The 23,088-nt window shown below is 37.8% G+C and overlaps 2 protein-coding genes across 2 annotated transcripts in view; one reads left to right on the top strand and one right to left on the bottom strand.

Annotated features, from left to right (window-relative positions):
• Positions 1-23,088, bottom strand: part of LOC134670633 (neurobeachin) — a 604,515-nt gene that overhangs the window by 96,843 nt on the left and 484,584 nt on the right. The gene's annotated exons all lie outside the window — the stretch shown is intronic.
• LOC134670586 (protein mab-21) lies at positions 12,865-14,406 on the top strand. The gene has a single exon (XM_063528387.1). It carries the CDS (start codon positions 12,943-12,945, stop codon positions 14,038-14,040), a length of 1,098 nt encoding a protein of 365 aa, XP_063384457.1. The 5' UTR covers positions 12,865-12,942; the 3' UTR covers positions 14,041-14,406.

Here is a 23,088-nt window from a genome sequence, read left to right as displayed (position 1 = left end):
ATTTAAAAGGCCATAGGTATGTACTGTAAAACGCGGTACAATACCAAAAGTGCGAAACGGTACCTATTGTCAATTGTGTCAATTTAAAACACTCCCTTCGGTCTTGTTTAAATTTATCGCTACTTGTTGCGAATTTCCTACTTTTCGCACTTGTATCGTAATATAATATTCCGACCCATTCTGTACCTTGTTTCAGTGGCGAATAGTATGAGGTCTCTAGCGACTTTCACATTGATTGTCAGATTGTCACTGTGACAAGGTACGAAATGGGTATTAGGATGTAGATAGAGTCATCTTGGCTAGGCTCGACTATCGATAGACTTTCTGAATCTGAAGACTAAGCAAAAACTATTATAATACCGAAGGCCAAATCTCGCATTAGGTTTTAAAGCCGGTAGTTTTGTAGCGAAAACAATCCCTGGTTAACAATCCGCACAATGCCAGCCCCTGGAGCCCCTGGACACAGTCGCAGCGCAGGCGCAGTGCGATCTTATCTCCGCCGTAAATATATCTACGTTGACGGTGACAAGTCCCGCCATTAAAAAACTACCGTACAATGTTAACTAACTTTTGTAAACCTTATTGTGAAGACAATAAGGCCCACCGTAGGTCGGTTATTTTACATAGTACTGTCCGCAACGGCAGGTGGTCGGTCGCTGGCTTTAGATATGTAAGCGATTAATGAAAAGAATATATTTTTGCCTTAACAATTGAATTGTATCAATTAGTCTTACCTACTGAAAATGTCATCGCGGTTATTAGCAGTGTTGGGGTACATAATAAATTTATCAGTTAGCTTCTGTTTATTAACGTACTTTGGATAGAAATATGTTTTTCATTATAATCTTTTGTTTATGTGCACTAACAAGGACAGTCAAATATATTATTAGAAAAAAGGTCACTTCTGTGGACAATACAATAAAAGTTAACGACTCGGGTACATATACCACGTTTATCTTATTTGAGTCACTACAGGAAAGACGCGAACGAGTTAATTATAATTATTATAAAATGTGTACCTAATGTATGACCTATTAGTAGATTCAACATAGATTACGAAATATTTTATTATCACACAATTACAGTGATTTACAACCAGTCATTTAATATTTACACATAGATTTATTATGATGACTCCGAACATCGAATTATTACATTTGATTACACGTCCTGTCTTTAATAATGTTTTTTTTACAAGCACCTACAAGTAAACAAGTATAACTGATGTTACCAATTATATGGATTACCATTATTACTCAGGTTGGAGTCTCTATATGTCATATGGCAGAAAGGTGTCGCAATATTTTCGTCGTATTCTTATCAAAATGACGTACAATTTTATATTAAACACTGTCAACCGTACAGGGCGTTTAAACCAGTAAAAAATAAACTTAATGCTATTTATCAGTTTTGCTGACGTTACACAAGGTGTGTATGTGTACGTTAACTACCATCATTTTTAACTGACCTTTTGTATGCCTTATTGAAATGACATAGAGTCCATTGATAGTTAGCTAATAATTGCTGTTTACTTCGTACCAGCGAATTGTCGTCGAATAGTTTTATGCCACAATAATGACAGTTTACTTTCCATAACTCGTATCTAATTTTATCGTGCCACATCAAATTCAGTTTACTGTCTTCCAAATAGAGTTTAGAATGTGTTAAGCTGTAGGTAAGTTTTGTGAGGTTTTGGATAATTTCTAATAGATAACAGTTATCAGCGCGTGTAGGAAAGGTGTTGAATTAATTAAACTAATCGTGTTCGTCCCTTTTATGGCCCTAATTAGAGTCCTTATAAAACAGGGGCAAGGAATTTTTTATAAATGCTTAGTATTTATGGGTTGGGGAGGGCACGTGGCGTTGACAAAATATAAAATGATATCGAATTTGAGGGCGAACGTATTCGTTCCTATTTAAAAGTTTTGTAAGTATTTTTTACCGAGAAAAATTGATTACTTACTTAATTTCAGATTTTTTACAGGTTTTACTTAACTTGCAATGTTGGTTTGTAACATATGTTTGCTCGGTGCAAATCTTGCAAGCTAAATTAGACCCACTTACCGTACTTTGACTGTTGAAAAAAAGTATAGTCGGCGATAAAAGCTTGTATCAAAAATGAAATTTTTGCCAAAAAAAACTTATTTTTGCTTTAGATTGTATTTTGGAGATACCTAGATATATAAATAGGCATAGAAATTCGTTCAAACTGGAAAGGGCAGAGTATTTTTATACAACTGAAGCTTAATGGGGCATGCTATAAAAGGATATTGCCGTATGATGAGTCTTCTCTCTTCTTCCAACATGTAAGTACCTAGGTGAGGTAGAGTGAGCCATGTTGAGCTTATTTGAAAACGTGGCTCAAATTAGAAGTCTTAAATATTATTAAAATTAATACAAGATTAAACGTAGCTTGGAATTAGTACGCTCCGCTTGGCCGCCCGACCAAATCCGAACATTCCGTGTTCACATATTAAACGTCGCAAAACTAAAACAAATTTAAGCGCTTTCCAGATGAAATTTACGTTTCATTTACACAAAACGGCCTTATATTAAATAAATCGCCATTTGTAATTGCAACCTTTCTCCTTATAACACACGTCACACATTTCAATGACACATTCTTAGTTCTAGATCCTTTTTGGTGAACGACGTCAAATGAAGACGCAAATGAAGTAACGCTCTGCGTGTCTATACCGTGGCGAGAACATGATTTAGGTACATCACACTGGGATATAGCTCTTATACGGTTGAGTTAAGGTTGGTAATGGGTAATGTGGTCGGCGGGGAAGTCTAAATCAGGACAGAGGAAGATCTAATTAAAAGTCCATACATCACGGCGGCGCCCGCTACGCACAGTTTACTCGTTTTTTTTTTCTCGCGCTAGTTTATAACGATGTTTTCATTAAGATGAAATTCGTGCGTTCTGTGTGATCTTCAAGGGATGTCATCTTCGATAAAAAAATCTATAGTAAAAAGTAAACACTATTGAAGAATCTCGAAGTTCAAGTTTTGTGCTTAATAAATAGGTCAAACATATCATTAATACGGCTTGCCTGAATTCAGGCTGATGTAAATTCAATGTTGACGTGTAAAAGTGCCCTTGTGGCCAATTTGCTGAATAAAATGTTTAAGTTTGAAGTTCAGGCAAGCCGTAGCTTATATTTGACTTAGTTTGCAAACGATTGGATCACTTTGGCTTGCTTTTCAAACTGTTGGATCACTTTGGCTTGCTTTGCAAAGTGTTGGATCACTTTGGCTTGCTTTGCAAACTGTTGGATCACGTTGGCTTGCTTTGCAAACTGTTGGATCACTTTGGCTTGCTTTGCGAATTGTTGGATCACTTTAGCTTGGAGTGAGAATCGAAACGTCACTGTCAACGTCGTGCCACAAGATTCTAACAGATGGCGTAGTATTTGCTACATCGCGCTTACGGAGCTCGGAGTTCTGAATGTCAGTTAACAAATAACAAATACAACTTCTAGAAAACTGGGGGCTTCGGTCCCCAGGCATAAGACTCGCCTGAGAGTACAAGTTTAATCTTTTCAGGCCTCGCAGAAGAATCCCTGACGTTATCTATAGGAATCGTATCTACTAATACTCGAAGCTATACATACATAATGGTCCCGTCGAGTTAGCATACCGCACGTGGTACGCGGTAGCGACCGCCGTTTATCATGCCGCAGGGCTAATAAATCCCCTGTCATCGCTATTCCAGGACGAGCGTTTCATTCGCCGACTTTTAGGGTTCTGTGCCGAAAAGGCATGATCGCTGAGAACGGGAGAGAGTGAGCAGATGTGGTTCGAAAAGTTACAGTCTTACTGTGCAAAAGAGTTCGAGTTTTGGTTTCTGTACCGAAAGGGCATGATCGCTGAGAACGGGAGAGAGTGAGCAGATGTGGTTCGAAAAGTTACAGTCTTACTGTGCAAAAGAGTTCGAGTTTTGGTTTCTGTACCGAAAGGGCATGATCGCTGAGAACAGGAGAGAGTGAGCGGATGTGGTCCGAAAAGTTACAGTCTTACTGTGCAAAAGAGTTCGAGTTTTGGTTTCTGTGCCGAAGGGCATGATCTCCGAGAGCGTAGAAAAGAGCGTATGCAGATGCCGTTCGAAAAATATACAATCACACTGTGCGAAATAGACTGAATTTCTTTATTGTCAAAGCTGTGTTGGTACATAGATCTTGTAAATATTACAGAAGTCCATCAGCTTGCCCATTTCAGGCGTACAATTATAAACTAATTGTTCGGCCAGGAGGGTTGGTAGAGTCCCACAAGGGTAATAGCCCCCTTTTCTAAAAAGAAGCCTTCGATGTAAGAGTTAATTATACTCGCACTTGACCAAATTATTTTCTTATTCGCCTTTCATCAATATATCCTACGTCCCAAAAACTATATCCCCCCATTCTCTACATACCAGCGTTACCGCGACGAAAGAATTCCAGCTATTTTATTTATTACCAATTAGTTTATCAAAGAAATTATTCGAGATCATTATAAGTTGTATTTTTTAGAACATGCGGGTGACATGTCACAGAGCGGGAAACAAGTGGGCAATAAAAGTAACTAAAAGATTGTTATCGTATGCTTTGTGGTGTACTCTATCGAACTGAATTATGATTAGGCAGAAAGACGTTAGTTAATCGCAAGATTAATCAATGTACGCTAGTTTTTGAAGATCATAAAATAAATATACACAAGTAGTACATCGCCTCGTTCTGCCCACCATCACCACCATGCACCACCACATTGAATATTATTTGGAAAATAGAGTTGATTGACGTTTTGGTTTACGTTTTAGGTATAAATAAAAAATTATTGTCTGAAAACGATGATTGTTGTGTTTTAGCAAAGTTTGGTTTTTCTTATTGGAATATTTACAGTTTCGTGCACTGTATGTGTGCCGATGTGTTCAAGATTCTGACTTGTTATTGAACATTATGCCCAGGGGGAGAACCTAATTAGGTACTACATAGTTTTTGGCCATTTAGGACATCGGTTATCTTTGATAAGCAAATAACTAGCCGAGCTGATTCTACCCAGCGTCATTTAAGATTTTATCTACTTATTTTAAAGTTCCAATAAGACATTTTCCATTAGTGACATTGTTCTATTAAGTAGATGATTTTTATTGGTCGTTGTTCTTTGTCCTATGAGATGACATTTTCGTATATCATTGTAATCTGTTCCAGTGGCACTTTTTGCAAAAAAATCTAATAAACATGTTTCAGAATTACCTTATCCTTTTCCCTTTCCCGGTAGTTAAAGAAGTTGACACATGTCACAACTGGCGCTATATCAGTTTTCTGCAGATGGCGCTGCAGCACGTGCGTCTCGTTTCACGCTCGCTCGCGAGATAATCGAACGCGAAGTCGTTTCAACTTTATTTAGATCCTTTTATGAAATTAAACTTCTGTTATTGCAATAAATAGGTTATAAGATCTTACAGCATTGTCCTTTCTTCTTCGACACTTAAAAAAGTAGACATCTGTCAAAACTCGCGGATATATCCATTTCCGGCGCACGTGCGTCTCGTTTCACGCTCGCTCGCGAGATAATCGAAAGCGACGCGCGTCGTGCTCGTTTTGTGGCGTCTGTGCGTGCGTTTATTAGGAGACAGATTAAGGATAAGAACTAGGATGAATACCTAAACAAGTGAACACATTTTTAGGTAAAGAAGTTTAGGTGTTAACTGTAGACTTAAGAAGAGTCACAGTTGATTCGATTTCTAATAAACACAAATATCATGGATAGGGACCACGGAAGAAAGAATGAGCGCACCGGGACAAATGGTTAATACGGTTATCAAGGGCTTGTTACAACTGACCGATAAGACATTAATGTTAAAATTCTAATTTTTGGTTTAATCATATCGGACCTAAAAAAACAAGTAGTAAATAACAGTGTATGCGTGATACTTTCGTTCAGGCAAAAAGAATAGATAGTATAGAGGGGTCCTGTCAAAGTAAATTTTGTAGTCACGGTACATTTACTGCCATCTATCGACACACGATTAAAACTTAAAATAAAATTGAAAATGTATAAATGAATTAAAATATGTTTACGGATATATGATTATTAATTTTTATTGTTCCACAATGACCCATGTTCTTTCACTGATACGTGTTAAAATTGTTAAATATCAAACGATGTCGCCAACGCCATCTAAACGACAATAGACCAAAGGTATATGGCGCCATCTATTCGACAGTGACTTTTGCTTGACATCCGAGGCACGTTTTTTTCTTAGACTTTATTTATCTTATACGGAGTTATATATATCTCTGGTTCAAGGTATTGTAAAGTTTTCGGTTCTTAAATTACAAAGTAATACGAACATGAGAAAATAGCTTTATGTATGTACGCGCATTTGTACTTTTAAAGTAGAAACACAAAAAAAAAACAAAGACGAAAGTTTAATCAAGTTAACGAAGTTCCATGCGATAAAAAGTACTAGGAGGACATCATCCCAAAGAGATAAGGCGAGTTCTCAGGTTTATGGCTTATCGACAGATAACGTTACACGGCAGTTAACCGGCTCGTTAACGTTAACTAGCCGTAATCTTTTCATTGTAAACACATCGTTAAATTTGTTGCTACTACGTACTTTTTTGGTTTTACTTCTGCGTTATTGATATTTATGAAGGATTCTAAAAGGACGACGCTATATAATGTTTTGAGCAGAAAAGCGTATTAACCGTGAAAAAAAAAGTATGGAAACAAGTTGCAGGGATCAGCGTAAAAAAGCCTGTTAGGTACTTACGTGTGGAATCGTATTGAACTTGAGCTTATTAAGCCGGTTTTACTGCAGGTATTCGCGTAACGAAGATATTCGCAATAAATTCCCAAGGGCTTATTAAGATATCCTCCTCTTTATGCATCCGTTCGCTAATGAAACAAAAAACTGTAAAAATACGCATTCCGCACGCAGAAACAAAGAGGGCTATCTTATCTGAAATCTTTATAATAATTATTGCGGCCTTCTGAACGTCTCAATCGCGAGCGCAATCCGGGCCCCAATTACCGCGAGCGGCGACCGAAAATATCATTTAAAAAAAACTATAAATAAAAAAATAAATGACCTGTGCAGCCCTAACAATCCTTAGAAGCTTTGACTCCTTCATTCTTCATCCTTAAGGTCGAAAATCGCGTGTAATTTAATAAGTACTTACGTCGTAAATTTTCCGACTAGGAGCTCATGAATGGGCGGAGCTTAACCCCTCCAAAAGCGCGGGTGGGGAGGTGGGGCGGCCAGTCGCACGCCGACGGTGGGGGGTGACAGATGTCCGTCGGCGCACATCGCTCATACGCTCACATTACACGATAGGGAATCCTGTTTGCCATAAATAATACTCGCGACTGCCTGTTGAATTGGACGCGCTGTTTTGACCATCTTTTAGTTGAAGAGGAGTGACGTGTTTCTAAACATCGTGGTGTACGATCGTAAATAACGTGTACGTTATCGTAATAGGCTGTGGAATGCTCGGCGATGCCAGCGCATCTAATGTCTAGTGACAAGCTGTTAACAGATGTGGGCGATGGACGTTTAACTAATTTAATTTGTAGTTCAACTACGATAGTGTGATACTGCGTAAAGTTTATGTAGTAATACTTTTTAGGAAGAAGTCCAAGTTATCCAAGTATTAACGAGACAATATTGTCAACATTGCGAAAGTGAGAGGAGATAAACGTTATGTATTTAAGAAAATATGACGTTTATTATGGCACCATCACACTTTGTCAGGTCAAAGTCGGTGCAGAGTAAGCTTAATGCGAGTATAACAATATTTTTCAGGAAGAAGTCAAATATACATTTTAAATGGCATATAGTTTGACAAGAGTAGTTTGTCGTTGGAGCATAGGCAGAGACAATCAATCTGTTTTTTTATGTTCGTAATATATCCCTCCAAAAAAAGAGAGATGATTGTAGTTTTATTATTCTACTATTAATCACTTGTTTGCCAGACTATACCTACTTCTAGGTAAGTCTATTTTGCATTTGGATCAGCTAGCTATAAAAAAATATAGAAAAAAACTGTTACCTCTCGCTTATAAATCTCAGTACTTTCCGGTTCGAAAAAGGGCAATGTTTACAGTGCGATAAAATCTGAAGGGTTAGAGTGGGCGGGCACTTCCGGCGGAAGGGGCGGGGCGCGCGGCCGCCATTTTGCGGCGCGCGTGCGCGCTGGGGACCAGCGCCGCTGCTCTTTTGGGGATAAACTGGTGTACGGGTTGAGAACTAATGTGCGGTTAGTTGTTACAGCTACGTAATGTAGGTATAGTTGGAATTTTATAAGGTGTTCGAATGTCACTTAGGTGCTTTTCCTAAAATAAATGGGATATAGAACTGCAGGCATATTATGGATGGCTTTATCTACATGATAAAAAAAACCATTACCTTTTAATACCGCGCGATCGAAAGTGACGGATCTATTATAGGGGTAAAGGATTCTTGGGGCAATTTTGATGTTTCAAATCTTCTATTTGCTAAATGTATTTTTCAAATATCTCTATTAGTTATGTCGACGAAAGGAAGCGTTTATTTTATCAAGCAATTACTAAAGAAGATCAAAAATATTAAACGAAAAAGTCTTGCCGTCATTATCCGTCAATGTTTAAGAAATAAATTAAAACAACCAACAGAATTTTAACTCCACTGCATCTCAAATTTCATAAAACTGTTTTTTTAAAGGCACGTGGATTGTAACCTAACTAGGTACTTACCTGTCACAAAAATGATTAAAGTAAATAGCCAGATATGTGCTAACGGCTACAAACCTAAGTGATCTACCAATACAAATATCATATACAATATGCAAGAGGCAATACTTAATAAGTCCCAGATTTAACTAACGGCCCGATTCGATAAGATACGTCAATAAATAGATCTAGAAACGATATGGATTAGATATGTCAGTGTCAAATGTGACGTTTCTTCAAACAAAAACGTCACTTTTGACACTGACACATAAAATCCATATCGTTTCTAGATCTATTACTTGACGTGTCTTAAAGTTTGAATTGGGCAGTAAGAACTCAACGTGAGTGTTACCAGTTAACTGTAGGTATCTCGTTTCTCGTAAATATTCATAGTTTATTTGCAGAGATTCCAGTAAACACTAGGGATCAAAGGCTTTCCAACGTACGATATGGTGAACATGTCAGCTTCAATTATCTTCATGCAAAACGGGACCATTGCCGTTGACGTTTAGCTACAACGTTTGTTTATTTTATTTAGGTAGTCTTTATTCTTCACAACTTATTATACCTACTCATGTCAACCTAAGAACAAGTGCAAGAGCTTATTGAGAGCGGATTTAACTAAAGTTGAATAAATAAATACCTAACCCATGTACAAGGAATTTAATTTCAGTACCATTTCGTACCTTAATTGTTATAGTCACTTTAACAATTTGTCACTATAACATAGTGACAAATTGACAATAGTCCCTAGCGACTTTCATGTTGATTGTCACAGTGACAATGTACGAAATGGTACGGAAATTGAATTCATTGGCTGTATGTAGTTGTAGCCTACAGCTACCTATACAAGTATATGTAAGTACCTACTCAACTATATGGCATATGTACCCAAATACTTACAACTTGTAGGTATCTGGGTAATACATGTATAGGTATTCAAATTTAATTTATTAGTTTACTCACAGAGTTTACTAGATGCAAATAAGAATGTGGATAACGGAATAAATGTAGTGATGTACAATTATTTAACAGTAGATATGGGAAACTAAGGGGGGTTAAGGGAAAAAATCGGTCTATTTTTGGTTTACTTGTGTTAAGTCAAATCGATCCATATCTTAAGGGGCCCACTGACTAACAGTCCGCCGGACGGTATCGGCCTGTCGGTTAGAACAAAATTTTGACAGTTCCGAACAACTGACAGGCCGATACCGTCCGGCGGACTGTAAATCAGTGGGTCCCTTAAACTTTAAGGGACCCACTTTAAGGCTTAAAGTATCCTTTCATCAGAAACGCAAAATAAAACATAACGAACATTCAACTGGTTTTTGATTTCCGTTCCATTTTTTCTTGTCCTACTTGTCTAATGCAATAATTTAGTTCCGTTTATTTTCTTGGCGTCCTATTAAAGTCCCGCAAAAAAAGAAGATTCTCTATATTTATTTCCATTTAGTCCCTACTCAATTCCCTTTCGTATCCTTTGCATACCAAAAAAACGAAGAATTAAGTTATTTATACTCCGTTTTCCCGCCGAAAACGACCAGGCGGCCATGAATCGCGGGAGACAGCGGAGTAAATCAAGCGGGCACGGGCCATCCATCACGCGACGCCGGCCCATCAATCGAGATTGAAATAGGAACACTAAACATCCTGATGGGACTCACCTATGCGTGCGGATGTTGCTTTTAATGTTTTCCTTGAAAATGCGAGATCAATGCGATGATTGACTTTATACTTGGCCAGGAATTAATAGTGTTATATGTTCGCAATTTAACAGATTACTGTTTGACATATGTGACGTTCCACGACAAAAGGTACCTTATGGCGGCTGGTGCTTACGTCGCATAGCGCCGCAATAATATTGGAGCGGCGCTAATAATAGCGTAAGCGCCAACCGCCATAAGGTACCTTTACCGTGGGACGTCACAAATGAATCCCAGAGATGAAAAATACTGAAAAAAAGTATTAGGTAGCTATCCTTGAGTCTCAAGAGATTCCAATAAGAAAAACGGGATTTAATACAACATAGTCATAGTCCTTTTAGAGTCGGACCAAAAAAAAGTCTGCAGCGGATTTGATAGCCCACGCAGTCATTTATACGTCATAATTTCATAGAAATTTGACGTTTAAAATAACATTTTCACTGCGTGGGCCAATATCAAATCCGCTGCAGACTATTCTTGGTCTGACTCTATTGGATTATACTCTTTTTCAATGTGTTCGACCCACTTATCTTTACACAGGCGAGTCCTATAAGTAGTTATGAAAAGTCAGTTCTCTAAGGAGTCTAAGGGCTCCTCTACACGATGGGCTAGCGCCGGCCACTCCAAGGGACGCAGCCATGCGGTAGAGTGAAATAGCAATATGACTTGCTCCCTCTAACGCATAAATGCGTCCCTTGGAGTGGCCGGTGCTGGCCCATCGTGTGGAGGAGCCATAAGGTAATGAGACACCTCGAGCCAACGTCGGCATCGATCTACTTCTTCCTACTGACTTTTCTATAGGTAAGCGTAAGTAGATAGATTTCTAAAAGATATTTGATTCATTCAGATACATGATCTCAGAATTCAAAAGAATTTTGAGATTTCAAGGATACCTACATCTTGTGAAATAAATTGAATACCGTAGGTATGTAGATTAGAAAATAAACTCCTAAGAACGTTATGTAAGTACAATCTGCGTGTTACTGATACCTACTGATTGGCTTGATGGTAAATATCAAACTAAAAGACAGAAGATAAAGCTCTACAGATAGGTAAGCATGTATTAATACCGGGTGTGGCCTGTAACACGAGCAAATAATTAAAACATAGATTGTACTCCTCAAACGATGACACTTTTGTTCAACAACTTTTACAAATTAGGAAGTATTTAGACTCCCTATTTTTCATATAAAATAAATATTGTCTCCAATGGACGCCATCGCCACGCCATATCATTGTGATTGGCGTTGCTTGTCACGCCTTAAACATAACAAAATTCGGAATACATTGTGTCTTAGAATAAAATTTAAAGTGTCTTAAAAATCAAACAACAAGTTATTTTTAAAAGTTGCTGAACAAATGTTGGTCAGTATGAGGAGTACCTACAGCCTAAAGTTATTTTTTTTCTTGTATTACAGGCCACAGACTGTATATCTATTTTCCCTACATAATATAGGTATCAGCTGTAAGAAAGGACAATAGGTATAGGTACCTACTCAAAGGGTTACAATAATAAATAAAACGATATCTCGTTAGGTTAGGGCTAGGGTTTGCAATCCGGATCCGAAATGTATGAAATTATCCGGATCCGGATCCGGATCCGCGGATCTTCCCATACATTTCGGATCCGTCGTGCAAACCCTAGTTAGGGCTTACTACTTTTACATTGTCTAGTGAAGTTAAAGTAAATTAAAACCTAATTAGGTACACACCTAGGTACCTACATGCTATTTTAGGTTATGTAGGTACATAATATGCATAAGTATAATAAATTAGGTCATCTTTAATAATTGCTTATCAAATAGTTTTTTATACTTGTAAAAAGGAAAATAAACTGTGTTTGAATAAGTCTCTATAAATCTTGAGCCTTGGTGTTACGTTTCCATCATTATTTAATAGGTACAGTGTTGTACAACGAGATACCTATCTCAAGCTTGATTTATTGTGACAACTGGGTTTGTAAAATACAAGGCTTGTGAATAATTAGATACTAATCAAAATTAAATTTAAATAATCACAAGACTTATGTGCTCTAGAAATTTATCTGTGCGTTAATAAAATACGCATGTCAGACATGTGTTGAGATTAGATATTCTAAGCAGTTTATAGCTATTTAGACGTACGATTCTCCGAGATTCATTAGGATCACATCAATTAATAAAATATCAAATAAATTACAAGTGCCCAGTGTACAGTATCTAATCAGGAACAAGATGCCTATTAACTTGATAGATAAAAATGTCGCCATCAGCTTGTTACGGGCTACCGCGTTATTATAACGAGCCGCGCCCGATACCTACCGGCGTGAGGCGGGACGATCAATACCGCACGTTCCCAACCACTCTTACAAACATACGAATATCTCTCTCTATCAAACGTGCACGCCTCCTGAGTTAGAGCGAGAAAAAGCCCGCCCCATCGTCCCCCGAACGGGTTTAGAGAAGGCGTACCCTGCCCGCCGGCCGGCTCATCGGTTCAGTCGACAAAAGACTGCGTGCCGCGCGCGTGCGTATAGCGCGCTCGTCATGCGCGCGTAGACACCATGCTCGTGCCGCCGGAGATGATGGCCGCGCAATCCAAGCTCGTCTACCAGATGAACAAGTACTACAACGAGCGCGTCGCGAGCAGGAAGGCTCAGATCGCCAAAACTATTCATGAGGTCTGCAGGATTGTCCAGGATGTCCTCAAGGAGGTGGAGCTGCAGGAGCCGCGCTTCATCTCCTCGCTTACCGACTACAATGGACGCTTTGATGGTCTGGAAGTGGTTTCGCCGCATGAGTTCGAGATAGTAATATATTTGAATCAGATGGGAGTGTTAAACTTCGTGGATGACGGTTCTCTGCCAGGATGCGCCGTGCTCAAGCTGAGCGACGGCCGCAAGCGCTCCATGTCGCTTTGGGTTGAATTCATCACCGCCTCTGGGTATCTTTCGGCGAGGAAAATCCGCTCACGCTTCCAAACTTTAGTAGCGCAGGCGTGTGACAAATGCTCCTACCGGGATTGCGTCAAAATGATCGCAGAGACGACTGAAGTCAAGCTTCGAATTCGGGAACGCTATGTGGTTCAAATAACTCCAGCCTTCAAATGCGCCGGCTTGTGGCCGCGCTCGGCTGCACACTGGCCTCTCCCGGCCATCCCTTGGCCGCATCCAAACATCGTCGCCGAAGTCAAAACGGAAGGTTTCGATCTACTGTCAAAGGAGTGTCTCGCGCTGCAAGGAAAGAACTCGGCCATGGAAGGCGACGCGTGGGTCCTAAGTTTTTTGGAAGCGGAAAACCGTCTACTCCAAGGCGGTTGCCGACGGAAGTGTCTAAGCACATTGAAGACTATTCGCGATCGGCATTTAGATCTCCCAGGCAACCCAGTGACTTGTTATCACATGAAGACTCTGCTGCTGTACGAATGCGAGAAGCATCCTCGCGAGCACGAATGGGACGAGGCCGCGATCGGCGACCGTATCAACGGGATATTTTTGCAGCTGATTTCCTCGCTGCAGTGCCGGCGGTGCCCGCACTACTTTCTGCCTCACGTCGACCTTTTCAAAGGCAAGTCGCCGACGGCGCTCGAAAATGCTGCGAAGCAAGTGTGGCGCCTGACAAGAGAGATGCTCACCAACTCTCGAGCTTTTGACAAGCTCTGAGGCGCAGAGGGCAGTTCGGACGATCACATTCGTTAAGTGTGTGTATTAGTGGTATACCGCTACACATCGAGTCATTTTTAGTAGATTTAGAGGACTGTTAAGAGTGTATCCAATAGGAGTGTATACGGACTAGTGCGAGTGCTTCTCGAATATTCCATTTGGATCAGACTGTAAGTAGAAGTGATACTATCTAGACTAGACCTTTTCAACTATTATTTGTGATATAATGTAAATAGCTTAGTTGTTGTACAATTTTATTAATATTTAATTTAAAAGATACCGTGTATTTATTTGACTGAAAAAATCTCTAAGTAGGTAAAAAATGTAAAAATATATATAATTTACAATAAATAATTTGGAAATATATTTGCTTTTTTAAATTATATCCCAGTGATTAAACAGCTACCTAATAATCGTCAATAAATTGCCTACACCACGACAAAAAGCTTTGAATAAATATAAATACATCATTGCAAACAAAATAAATATAAGTATTTGACATTACATTGCACCTATCTTGTAGAAATATATTATTTCGTTATGAAAGTACTATAATATGATTTATCTTTGTACACATATCAGTATATTCGCATATCCTATATAATGCTGAAGCGAAACTTTAGGAACCAAAAAAGAAAAGATAATTTGTAGAAAAAATGTTACCGTGTTTAGCAAACAATTAGGTACGCTAATATTAGGCGTTATTATAATAGCTTTTACTATGCAATGAATTAATGTGGTAAAGCGCAGCTAATGGAGAATTACTTTAGAAACGCGTTTAACCATTTTTAAGTCAACACCCGGCAATCCATCGTGGCTATTAAGTAAAGTCTAGCTATCATGCACTTTCCTATAGTCCGTTTTTTTAGCATTAGAAAGAACTTCGCAGAAGTTCGCTTGTGGTTCTAAATCTGGCACTTTTAGCGGTAATAATTTGAAGTAAATTATATGTATTGACCATGCTACATTAGATAATTCAATAATTATTAACAATTAACGAGCCTGATAAAAAATGCACGCTTGCTTCTGCGGAGTTCTTCCTAATGCTAAAAAAACGAACTATAAATACAATTACAGAACAACGTCATGCTTTACGAATACATTTTTGACATTGGCGAAATCATCATAAAGAAGGAAGTAATTTTTCAAAGAGAAAGGTGTTATAAAATTTAATGACAAATTTTGCTTTGCATTTTAACACTGTTTTTCCTACTTTTGATATTCAAATCGTAACTTCTCTTGAGGATAACAAAACCAAAACAAAAGTCAAGTCTACACGTTTACACACTCAAAAACTCATGATTCAACCTGACCTTACCCAGTAATCAAACCATATACAGATAGTTTTACCACCGCACCAAATACTGAGAAACAAACCACTGTCCATTTGCGAAGTACATAAACGACATTGAAGAATCTTCGTACGACATTTGTATGCGGCCTACGGGCTGTATCGGGTTACCTTTATCCACGTTACCTTTAGCTAAAGTATTCTCTATACTTGCTGTGCGCAGATAGGTAATACCAGTTCACAGAGACCAGTGTAAAGTGACTTTTATAATATCCGTAGTAACTATACATAAACGGGAAGCGCATTTTATGCTGGTTGTCGGTTGCTGTATATTAGTTTGGTTGTATTGGTAGGTATTAGTTACTTCTCTGGTTGGGTCGGGTTTCATGCAGCCTGGAGTCAGTCTCCTATACTTTATGGTGTCCTGGTACGTGGTTGAAAACTTATTACCACCCACTTTGTACACAGGATCAACTAGCAACTAAAAAGCGGTTGAATAGAAAATAATAGAATATAATTCGCCTGCGTGGAATGATGACAAATTGATAATAATTCATAAAAATTATATATCCTATGTCCTTCCCCAGGCCTCAAAGTAACTTCACGCCAAATTTCGGCTAATAAATAGGAGAGGTTCAAGCATGAAGAGGTCACAGACCGAGAGACACTTTCGTATTTATAATATTAGTCCATGACTGTCTCTATCTCTATCTCATGTGTGTCTGTGACTTTTGGATGAGACTAGCCCAGGACCGGGATAAGTGGCGTACACGAAGAGAGGCCTATGCTCAGCAGTGGGCGACTGAAGGCTAGAATGATGGTGATGATGAATATTAGTCCATACTATTATTATCCGTATAATATGCAAAGCCAGCCAGTCCTAGAATATTCAATGAAACCTGGTCTCCGTTTTAATATTGTTTAATACATTATGAGTTTCTATTTAGTTCGTGTTAATAGAAATCCTGCAGGTATAATAAACCTTTGTGTTTATGGCATTCATGTATTCAGATAGATATGCATAATATAATTTGCTATGTCAAAACAGTTTAATACAGAATATGGTTATCTTCTCTGGTCTATTTATTAACGCAAATAATATAAGTCGTAAGTTATAATCATTTGGTATTGATGCGCAACTTTATTTCAATTAATTACATTATGATAACACCTAAACGGTAAGAATTACACTCATGCCTAGGCTTTTAGCAAATTTACGTGTATAAAATAAACATTTACCTACTTATAAAACGTACTTATATGGAAATGGACTTATAAGGGTTGCAAGTCGCAATTATAACTTTTATAATATGTAGGTCTAACAAAGCCATTTACATCTAGTCTAATAGGTACTATAGCTTGTAAAACATCATATGTAAATTGTATAAGTTGCACGATTTACAGTTTACACTCATAATTTAAACTACATATGGTCTTAATCGCACGCACTTCCTGATTTTTCGAACGTGACGTTATATTCTTGGTCAAAGACAGACTGGCGAGGAATTGTATCAACATCTTCTAGCTGTGCGGGTTTTGTGAACTGCCGCAACAGTAATACCGCAACATAAATGCAGCTGCAGTTGCAATCCGCATGTCACCATTATACTTGCTAATCAATGGATGCCAATAAGATGAGAAAGTATGTGCTATTGATTCAGTTAAAAAAGTGCTGGTGAATAAGGTTGCCAGAGCGGAGTGTTAGGGTCAGCAACGCGCATTGTAATACCCCTGGATTTGCAGGCGTCCATAGGCTAAGGAGACTGTTTACCATCAGACGGGCCGTATGCTTGTTTGCCACCGACTTAGTATAAATCATGGTCACGTGTAAGATCCAAAACCGTCAAATTCGTCTTGTATTTTTAATGTTCCACAAGTTTTATATAGTCGTAAAGAAATCCTCGTCGCTCACAAAATCGGGGACATATCAATAAAAGTCTCTCGTCCGTACGGAGCGTGGTCACCTTGCGCCCACGCAGGCGTTTGTCTTACGTTACCTTATAAGACATTAAGGCCAGTTCTGTTTCCACTATTTGATATGGTTCTCATCTCATTTTGATACGACTTTGAGTTGTCTCATCAGGAAATTCACGCGCATCAATGAGTGTCCCACTGCTGGACAAAGACCTCTTTCCTGGTTCTCTTTTAAACTGCCAATTTTGTGCTTCTTCCGGCCGGTTTTAAAGGATGGTGTTAAAGTCGTCTCGACATCTCTGCATGGGCCTTTTCATTTTAACTTGTACTTTAAAGCGCGACTTAAGTCGTGTTTCAGTAACGTCGTCTAACCGTCACATTCCTGACATAATGTATGGGATTTGACATTGACAGTCAGTTTTGTGACGATTGCTAACCGGCCGTTAATAGTGCACAGACCGTTCTATACCGGCATCTTCTAGGTGGCTGTGGCTATGTTAGTCCTCCTATTCAGACTGATGCGATAGACGTGACTGTGTTTTAACAATTTGATAAACCCTAAATGATAAAAACAGAATAGGCCTCATTAAGTGTGTCTGAAATAAGGCTGCAATTGTTTTGTTGCGTTTCCCTAAAACGAGAGCGACCGGATTACGTGGGGAGACAAGAAACAGAAGACACAAGTTTAATGTTGAAAAAGTCGCTTTTAAAGTAAAGTGGCCATTTTTTGGTTTTGTGATTGAGACGAGAAGAGACTACCCTTGAGGTATAAGCTTTTTAGAAAGTCAGTAAATGTGAGATGAGAGATAATCTTCTGCAATATTAAAAATTATTAGCTAGACTATTAGTTGTGTAAAACAAATACTTAGGTACCTACGTTAAAAAAAACCATATTTTATTTGATACAATGATTGCTCCAATAAAATGTGACTGAGAAATTCCTAAGAAACTGTACTTATAATTAATTGTATTGAAACGCTTCATTATCTATTTTATAATTGGCCCAACGTAAGAAAAACGCTCTAGGAAATTGCTTCCATATCACGAAACTTGTCATAAATATGTTCACTTCACATTTCAACAATTTGAACGCGTTCCGAACAGCATAACCTAACAGGTTGAAAAAAACTTGTTTGCTCTGTAACTGTCTTTATAACGAGTTGAATATCGCTGTCGGACCACACATAAAACTATTCATAATAACAGTGTTATAACAAACACGGTTACAGCACATAATTAACTGAGGGCGGGTCGGGCGGAGAGAGGGGCGGGGCACTAATAAAATATCGAACACCACACCCTTGTCGAAGGGTTTTATTCATAACACGAGTGTTAAATAAAGTAGGCCTAAAGGTTTTTAAACATCGGCCGAAAACGTTTATTCAGAAAATATCAACTTATATCGTTCTATTTCTATCAGTAGATTAAAAAAATAATAAAATGATGTATTTTTTGGAATGTTGTATCTAGACACGCGGCAGCGTGTCAAGCCAAGTTCAAGCAAAGGAACTGGCTAGCCAGCGCCAAGTGTAATATTACACGAACCACTTGGTGCCACTTTTGACCCTTCTATAACTCAAAACATCTTTAACGTAAACACATAAAACTACGTGTGTTTAATTATATCCATAAGGACATCTAGAAGCCCAAATTTCATGAAGCTAGCTCAAACGGTTATAAAGATATGAAGGTCAAAAAGTCGTAAATTTTAAGACTGACTGACATACCTATAGTACCTAAACCTAACCTACTTCCAGATGACCTAGAAGGATGAAATTTGGAATCCAGCTCAGTTATTGTGTGAAAGCGTAGGAAAAAATCTAAAAATTTAAAAAAGTTATAAAATAGGGGGGGTCCCCATACAAAAAAACCATTTTTTACTGTGACTGACATATAAGTACCTAAACCTAACCTACTTCCAGATGACCTAGAAGGATGAAATTTGGAATCCAGCTCAGTTATTGTGTGAAAGCGTAGGAAAAAATCTAAAAATTAAAAAAAGTTATAAAATAGGGGGGGGTCCCCATACAAAAAAACCATTTTTTATTGTGACTGACATATAAGTACCTAAACCTAACCTACTTCCAGATGACCTAGAAGGATGAAATTTGGAATCCAGCTCTGTTATTGTGTGTAAGCGTAGGAAAAATCTAAAAACAAAAAAAAGTTAATAAATAGGGGGGGTTCCCATACAAATTTCTTTTTTATTGTGACTGACATATAGTACCTAAACCTAACCTACTTCCAGATGACCTAGAAGGATGAAATTTGGAATCCAGCTCGGTAATTGTGTGTAAGCGTAGGAAAAAATCTAAAAATAAAAAAAGTTAAAAAATAGGGGGGGTCCCCATACAAAAAACCTGTAATACGCGCTAAACAACCGGCCCACGGTGTGTCGTTGGCGGCGCGTGGCACCACATAATTAATACAAAGAACAGAAGTAAAAAACATGCAGCGGAAACACAAGAAAAAACATTAAATCTCAATACCTGCCTAGTTTTCTTTACAAAAAGTATTGATATCCCATCAAAAACATAAATGTAAAAAAGGAGAGCCAAGTTCAATACAAAAATTACGCTTGGCTGTGGGGTTCGCCGCAAAAAGAATGGAGATTTAAATGAGTGCCAAGTTCTATGCAAAATCCAAATATGTATTTATAGGAACAAAATAACATTATAAACAAGTATTAAACTCTATTTCTTTGCTTTATTGGATACCTATAACAATTGCTGTTATTTAAAAAAAATGTGAGATCTTAAAGTAGGTTAGATTTGGCTTGGCCAGTTTTTATCAGAATTACAAAATATATATGTTGAATAACTTTATAAAATGATTGATGTAATGAAAACTGGCCAAGTCAAATCGAACCTGCTTTAAGATCTCGCATTTTTTTTAAATAACAGCAATTGTTATAGGTATCCAATAAAGCAAAGAAATAGAGTTTAATACTTGTTTATAATGTTATTTTGTTCCTATAAATACATATTTGGATTTTGCATAGAACTTGGCACTCATTTAAATCTCCATTCTTTTTGCGGCGAACCCCACAGCCAAGCGTAATTTTTGTATTGAACTTGGCTCTCCTTTTTTACATTTATGTTTTTGATGGGATTAGATACTACACTGAAAAAAAAAATATTAGCCAAACTCATTGTACAATTCAAAAATAACTGAAGTTAATTAATAGGTACATTTTTACTGATTATCACAGGTAACAACACAGTTCGTAAGTCCTATTTTTTGTGTAAGTAACAAAATATTTTGTTAGGTATTGTTATTGCAAACATTTCTTTCAGTGTATTTGACGACAAAGAGATTTTAAAATTATGCGCTGACTATAATCACTACATACGCTATGTTACATTATATATTGGTACCTATGCAATGTTGGCTGGTATAATTCTCAAGAATAAAATCTTCAATCAATATTATTTCTTAGCATTATCAAAATGATAACGTATAAATTAAATTGTATCGTAAAAGTAAATTTACACCGCAAATGTATAACAACACTTGAAAATCACATGTTTACATCATGCCCGGGTATTTTTCCTCGCCGTGATGGCAGGCCTCGCTAGAGTTCCGAACATAATTGCCGGTTCGGTCGCGCCGGCCGCCTCCTATCGCTTTTATTTATTATTGGTGTAATTAATTGGCCATAATCGTTTAGTATGAATTATTGCTATACAAATATTTACTGTTTTGTATAATTTGTACATACATAGGAGTAATAGTAAATTGATATTGTAAAATTAATTAAATGGATATGGATATTCAAATCGCATAAACCGTTTTCAGAAGTAGGCAGTTAGGTAAGTAGGTAGGTACTGGGATATTGAAGTCAGAATTATCTCAAATCTTTATGGCAGTCATCAGTTTGTTGTACATTGTTTTATGTTGAGTTTGTGTGACCAATATTATGCATGGTAAGTACATACTTCACAGCGAGTAAATTATAATTCACAATAGATAGAATGTAGATTCAACGAATATCTATGTATGTATTTAAAAATACAAAATCAATGAATACATAATTTAGGAAACATTTTTTACAACACGAATAGAGTTTGTACTTAAACTTGATTATGTAAAATACACCTATTCTGTACCTTATACATATAGGTATGTATGTATAGGTATATTTTAGCCCTTCGTAAGATTTACCTTACAAGTACTTAATAAAATCAATAAAAATAGAGAGCAAATGTAAACCAAGCACCGTTACAGCCTAGATAAAGCCTAGATACCAAGTCGAGGCTAATCTGCTTATGGTGGAGGCAAACACAATAAAGTCTCCAATCGTATTGTATTAGATTATTCGATACTGCAATGCGACGATTAGAATGCATCGATTTTGCCTTGTGTGCAGTAAGTAACACGATTCATGCGAGTGCGGACCGAGTGCGGTAGGGTATTGGCACAGAATAAGCAATAGTATTATCATACAGGAGGTCTACCCGAGATGACAATCTTATATCAATAAACAATAAATGAAAAAAAATTGGTTTGACCAATTGTCACTTACCACCTAAGACACTATTGTACTTACTTATTCTTTGCAAATAAATAAGTACTTATTTATTTACAGATGCTTCGAAAAGTCACTTGACTCTTTCCCTACATTATTTAAGTTTCAATTTGTCGTCTTGGCAAGCCCCCGGATGGAATCACCTCACCCCGCGGCAGCAGATTGACAGTCTACTGACAAAATTTCAGCTCGGTTAGCAACGTGATGACGGAAGGCTTGAAATGCAGACGTGGCCCCGTGCATGAACTATCGGAGGCAGCATAGGAGTGTCGTTTATGCTTCCGATGTAGCCCACAAGATGGCAGAACCTACTATGCCCAAGGAAACGTACCAACGAGAACGGTAGATGGTAGCACTTGCTTCGGCAATGTACATGTGCACATATGTTTCCAATTCAGGCCATAAGATGGTAGACCCTCCAACGCTCATAGTCCCTATTGCTATTAAGGCCAGTAAACAATCAATTAAACATTTCCCGTTAACATAGGACGCACGCAGAGATGGCACCCGCCAGGAGGATCATTGAGAGTAAATAAAACCTAATACTTATGTACTATAGGCCAAATATATACTATAGGTATTATGTATTTCAAAATGGAAAGCCTCAGCCGACCTTAGACATGCAGATATCGATGCGCACAATTCCCAATGCAGTCGTATAATATTACAATTTGCCGGATGAATAATGCAGCGCCGCTCCCGTCGGTTATTGGACTAATGCGCATAATCGTATCGGTAAACCTGTTGGTATGGAGTACAGGTGACAATAGACGGTTAAGTTTTTAACCTAAATTGAAGATGACACTAAAGGCCACAGCGCATAGAATCCGCAAATTTCCTATCATTTCGATAAGCGCTGGTCCCGCCGGTTACGGACCTACGCGCATTTTGTATCGGTAACCTGTTGGTATGGAGTACAGGTGACGATTAGGTTTAGTTTTTAACCTAAATTGAAGACAGAGGACTACCACTCATAGAACCATCTTGATATCACATTTACTAAATATTTCAACGTAGGTATTTTGTTAGAAGAATACCATCCTCCACACTGATAAGTGATAACTGCCAATTGAAAATATTATTGCAAAGACAAAAGTGAAATAAATAATTATCAAAAACTACCAGATAATATAAAAAACTGCTACATGAAGATTTAATATTTGAATTTGGCACTTAAAAAGTGGTGCGATAAAAAGTTACATAAATTGCTAAATTTCAATATTCTTATAGCTGCATCCGCTAACGGCTAAGGTATGAATAAAATCCGTAAAAATTGCTGGTGATTGTAATTTTTGTAGCAAATGAGTAGCGTTTA

This window comes from Cydia fagiglandana, chromosome 14 (assembly GCF_963556715.1).
Source record: "Cydia fagiglandana chromosome 14, ilCydFagi1.1, whole genome shotgun sequence".
Lineage (NCBI taxonomy): Eukaryota > Metazoa > Arthropoda > Insecta > Lepidoptera > Tortricidae > Cydia > Cydia fagiglandana.
This window is presented reverse-complemented; position numbering and strand designations above follow the sequence as displayed.

What these genes read in the sequence shown, in the direction of transcription:
- LOC134670586 (XM_063528387.1), top strand. Translation starts at nt 12,943, where the DNA reads ATGCTCGTGCCGCCGGAGATGATGGCCGCGCAATCCAAGCTCGTCTAC.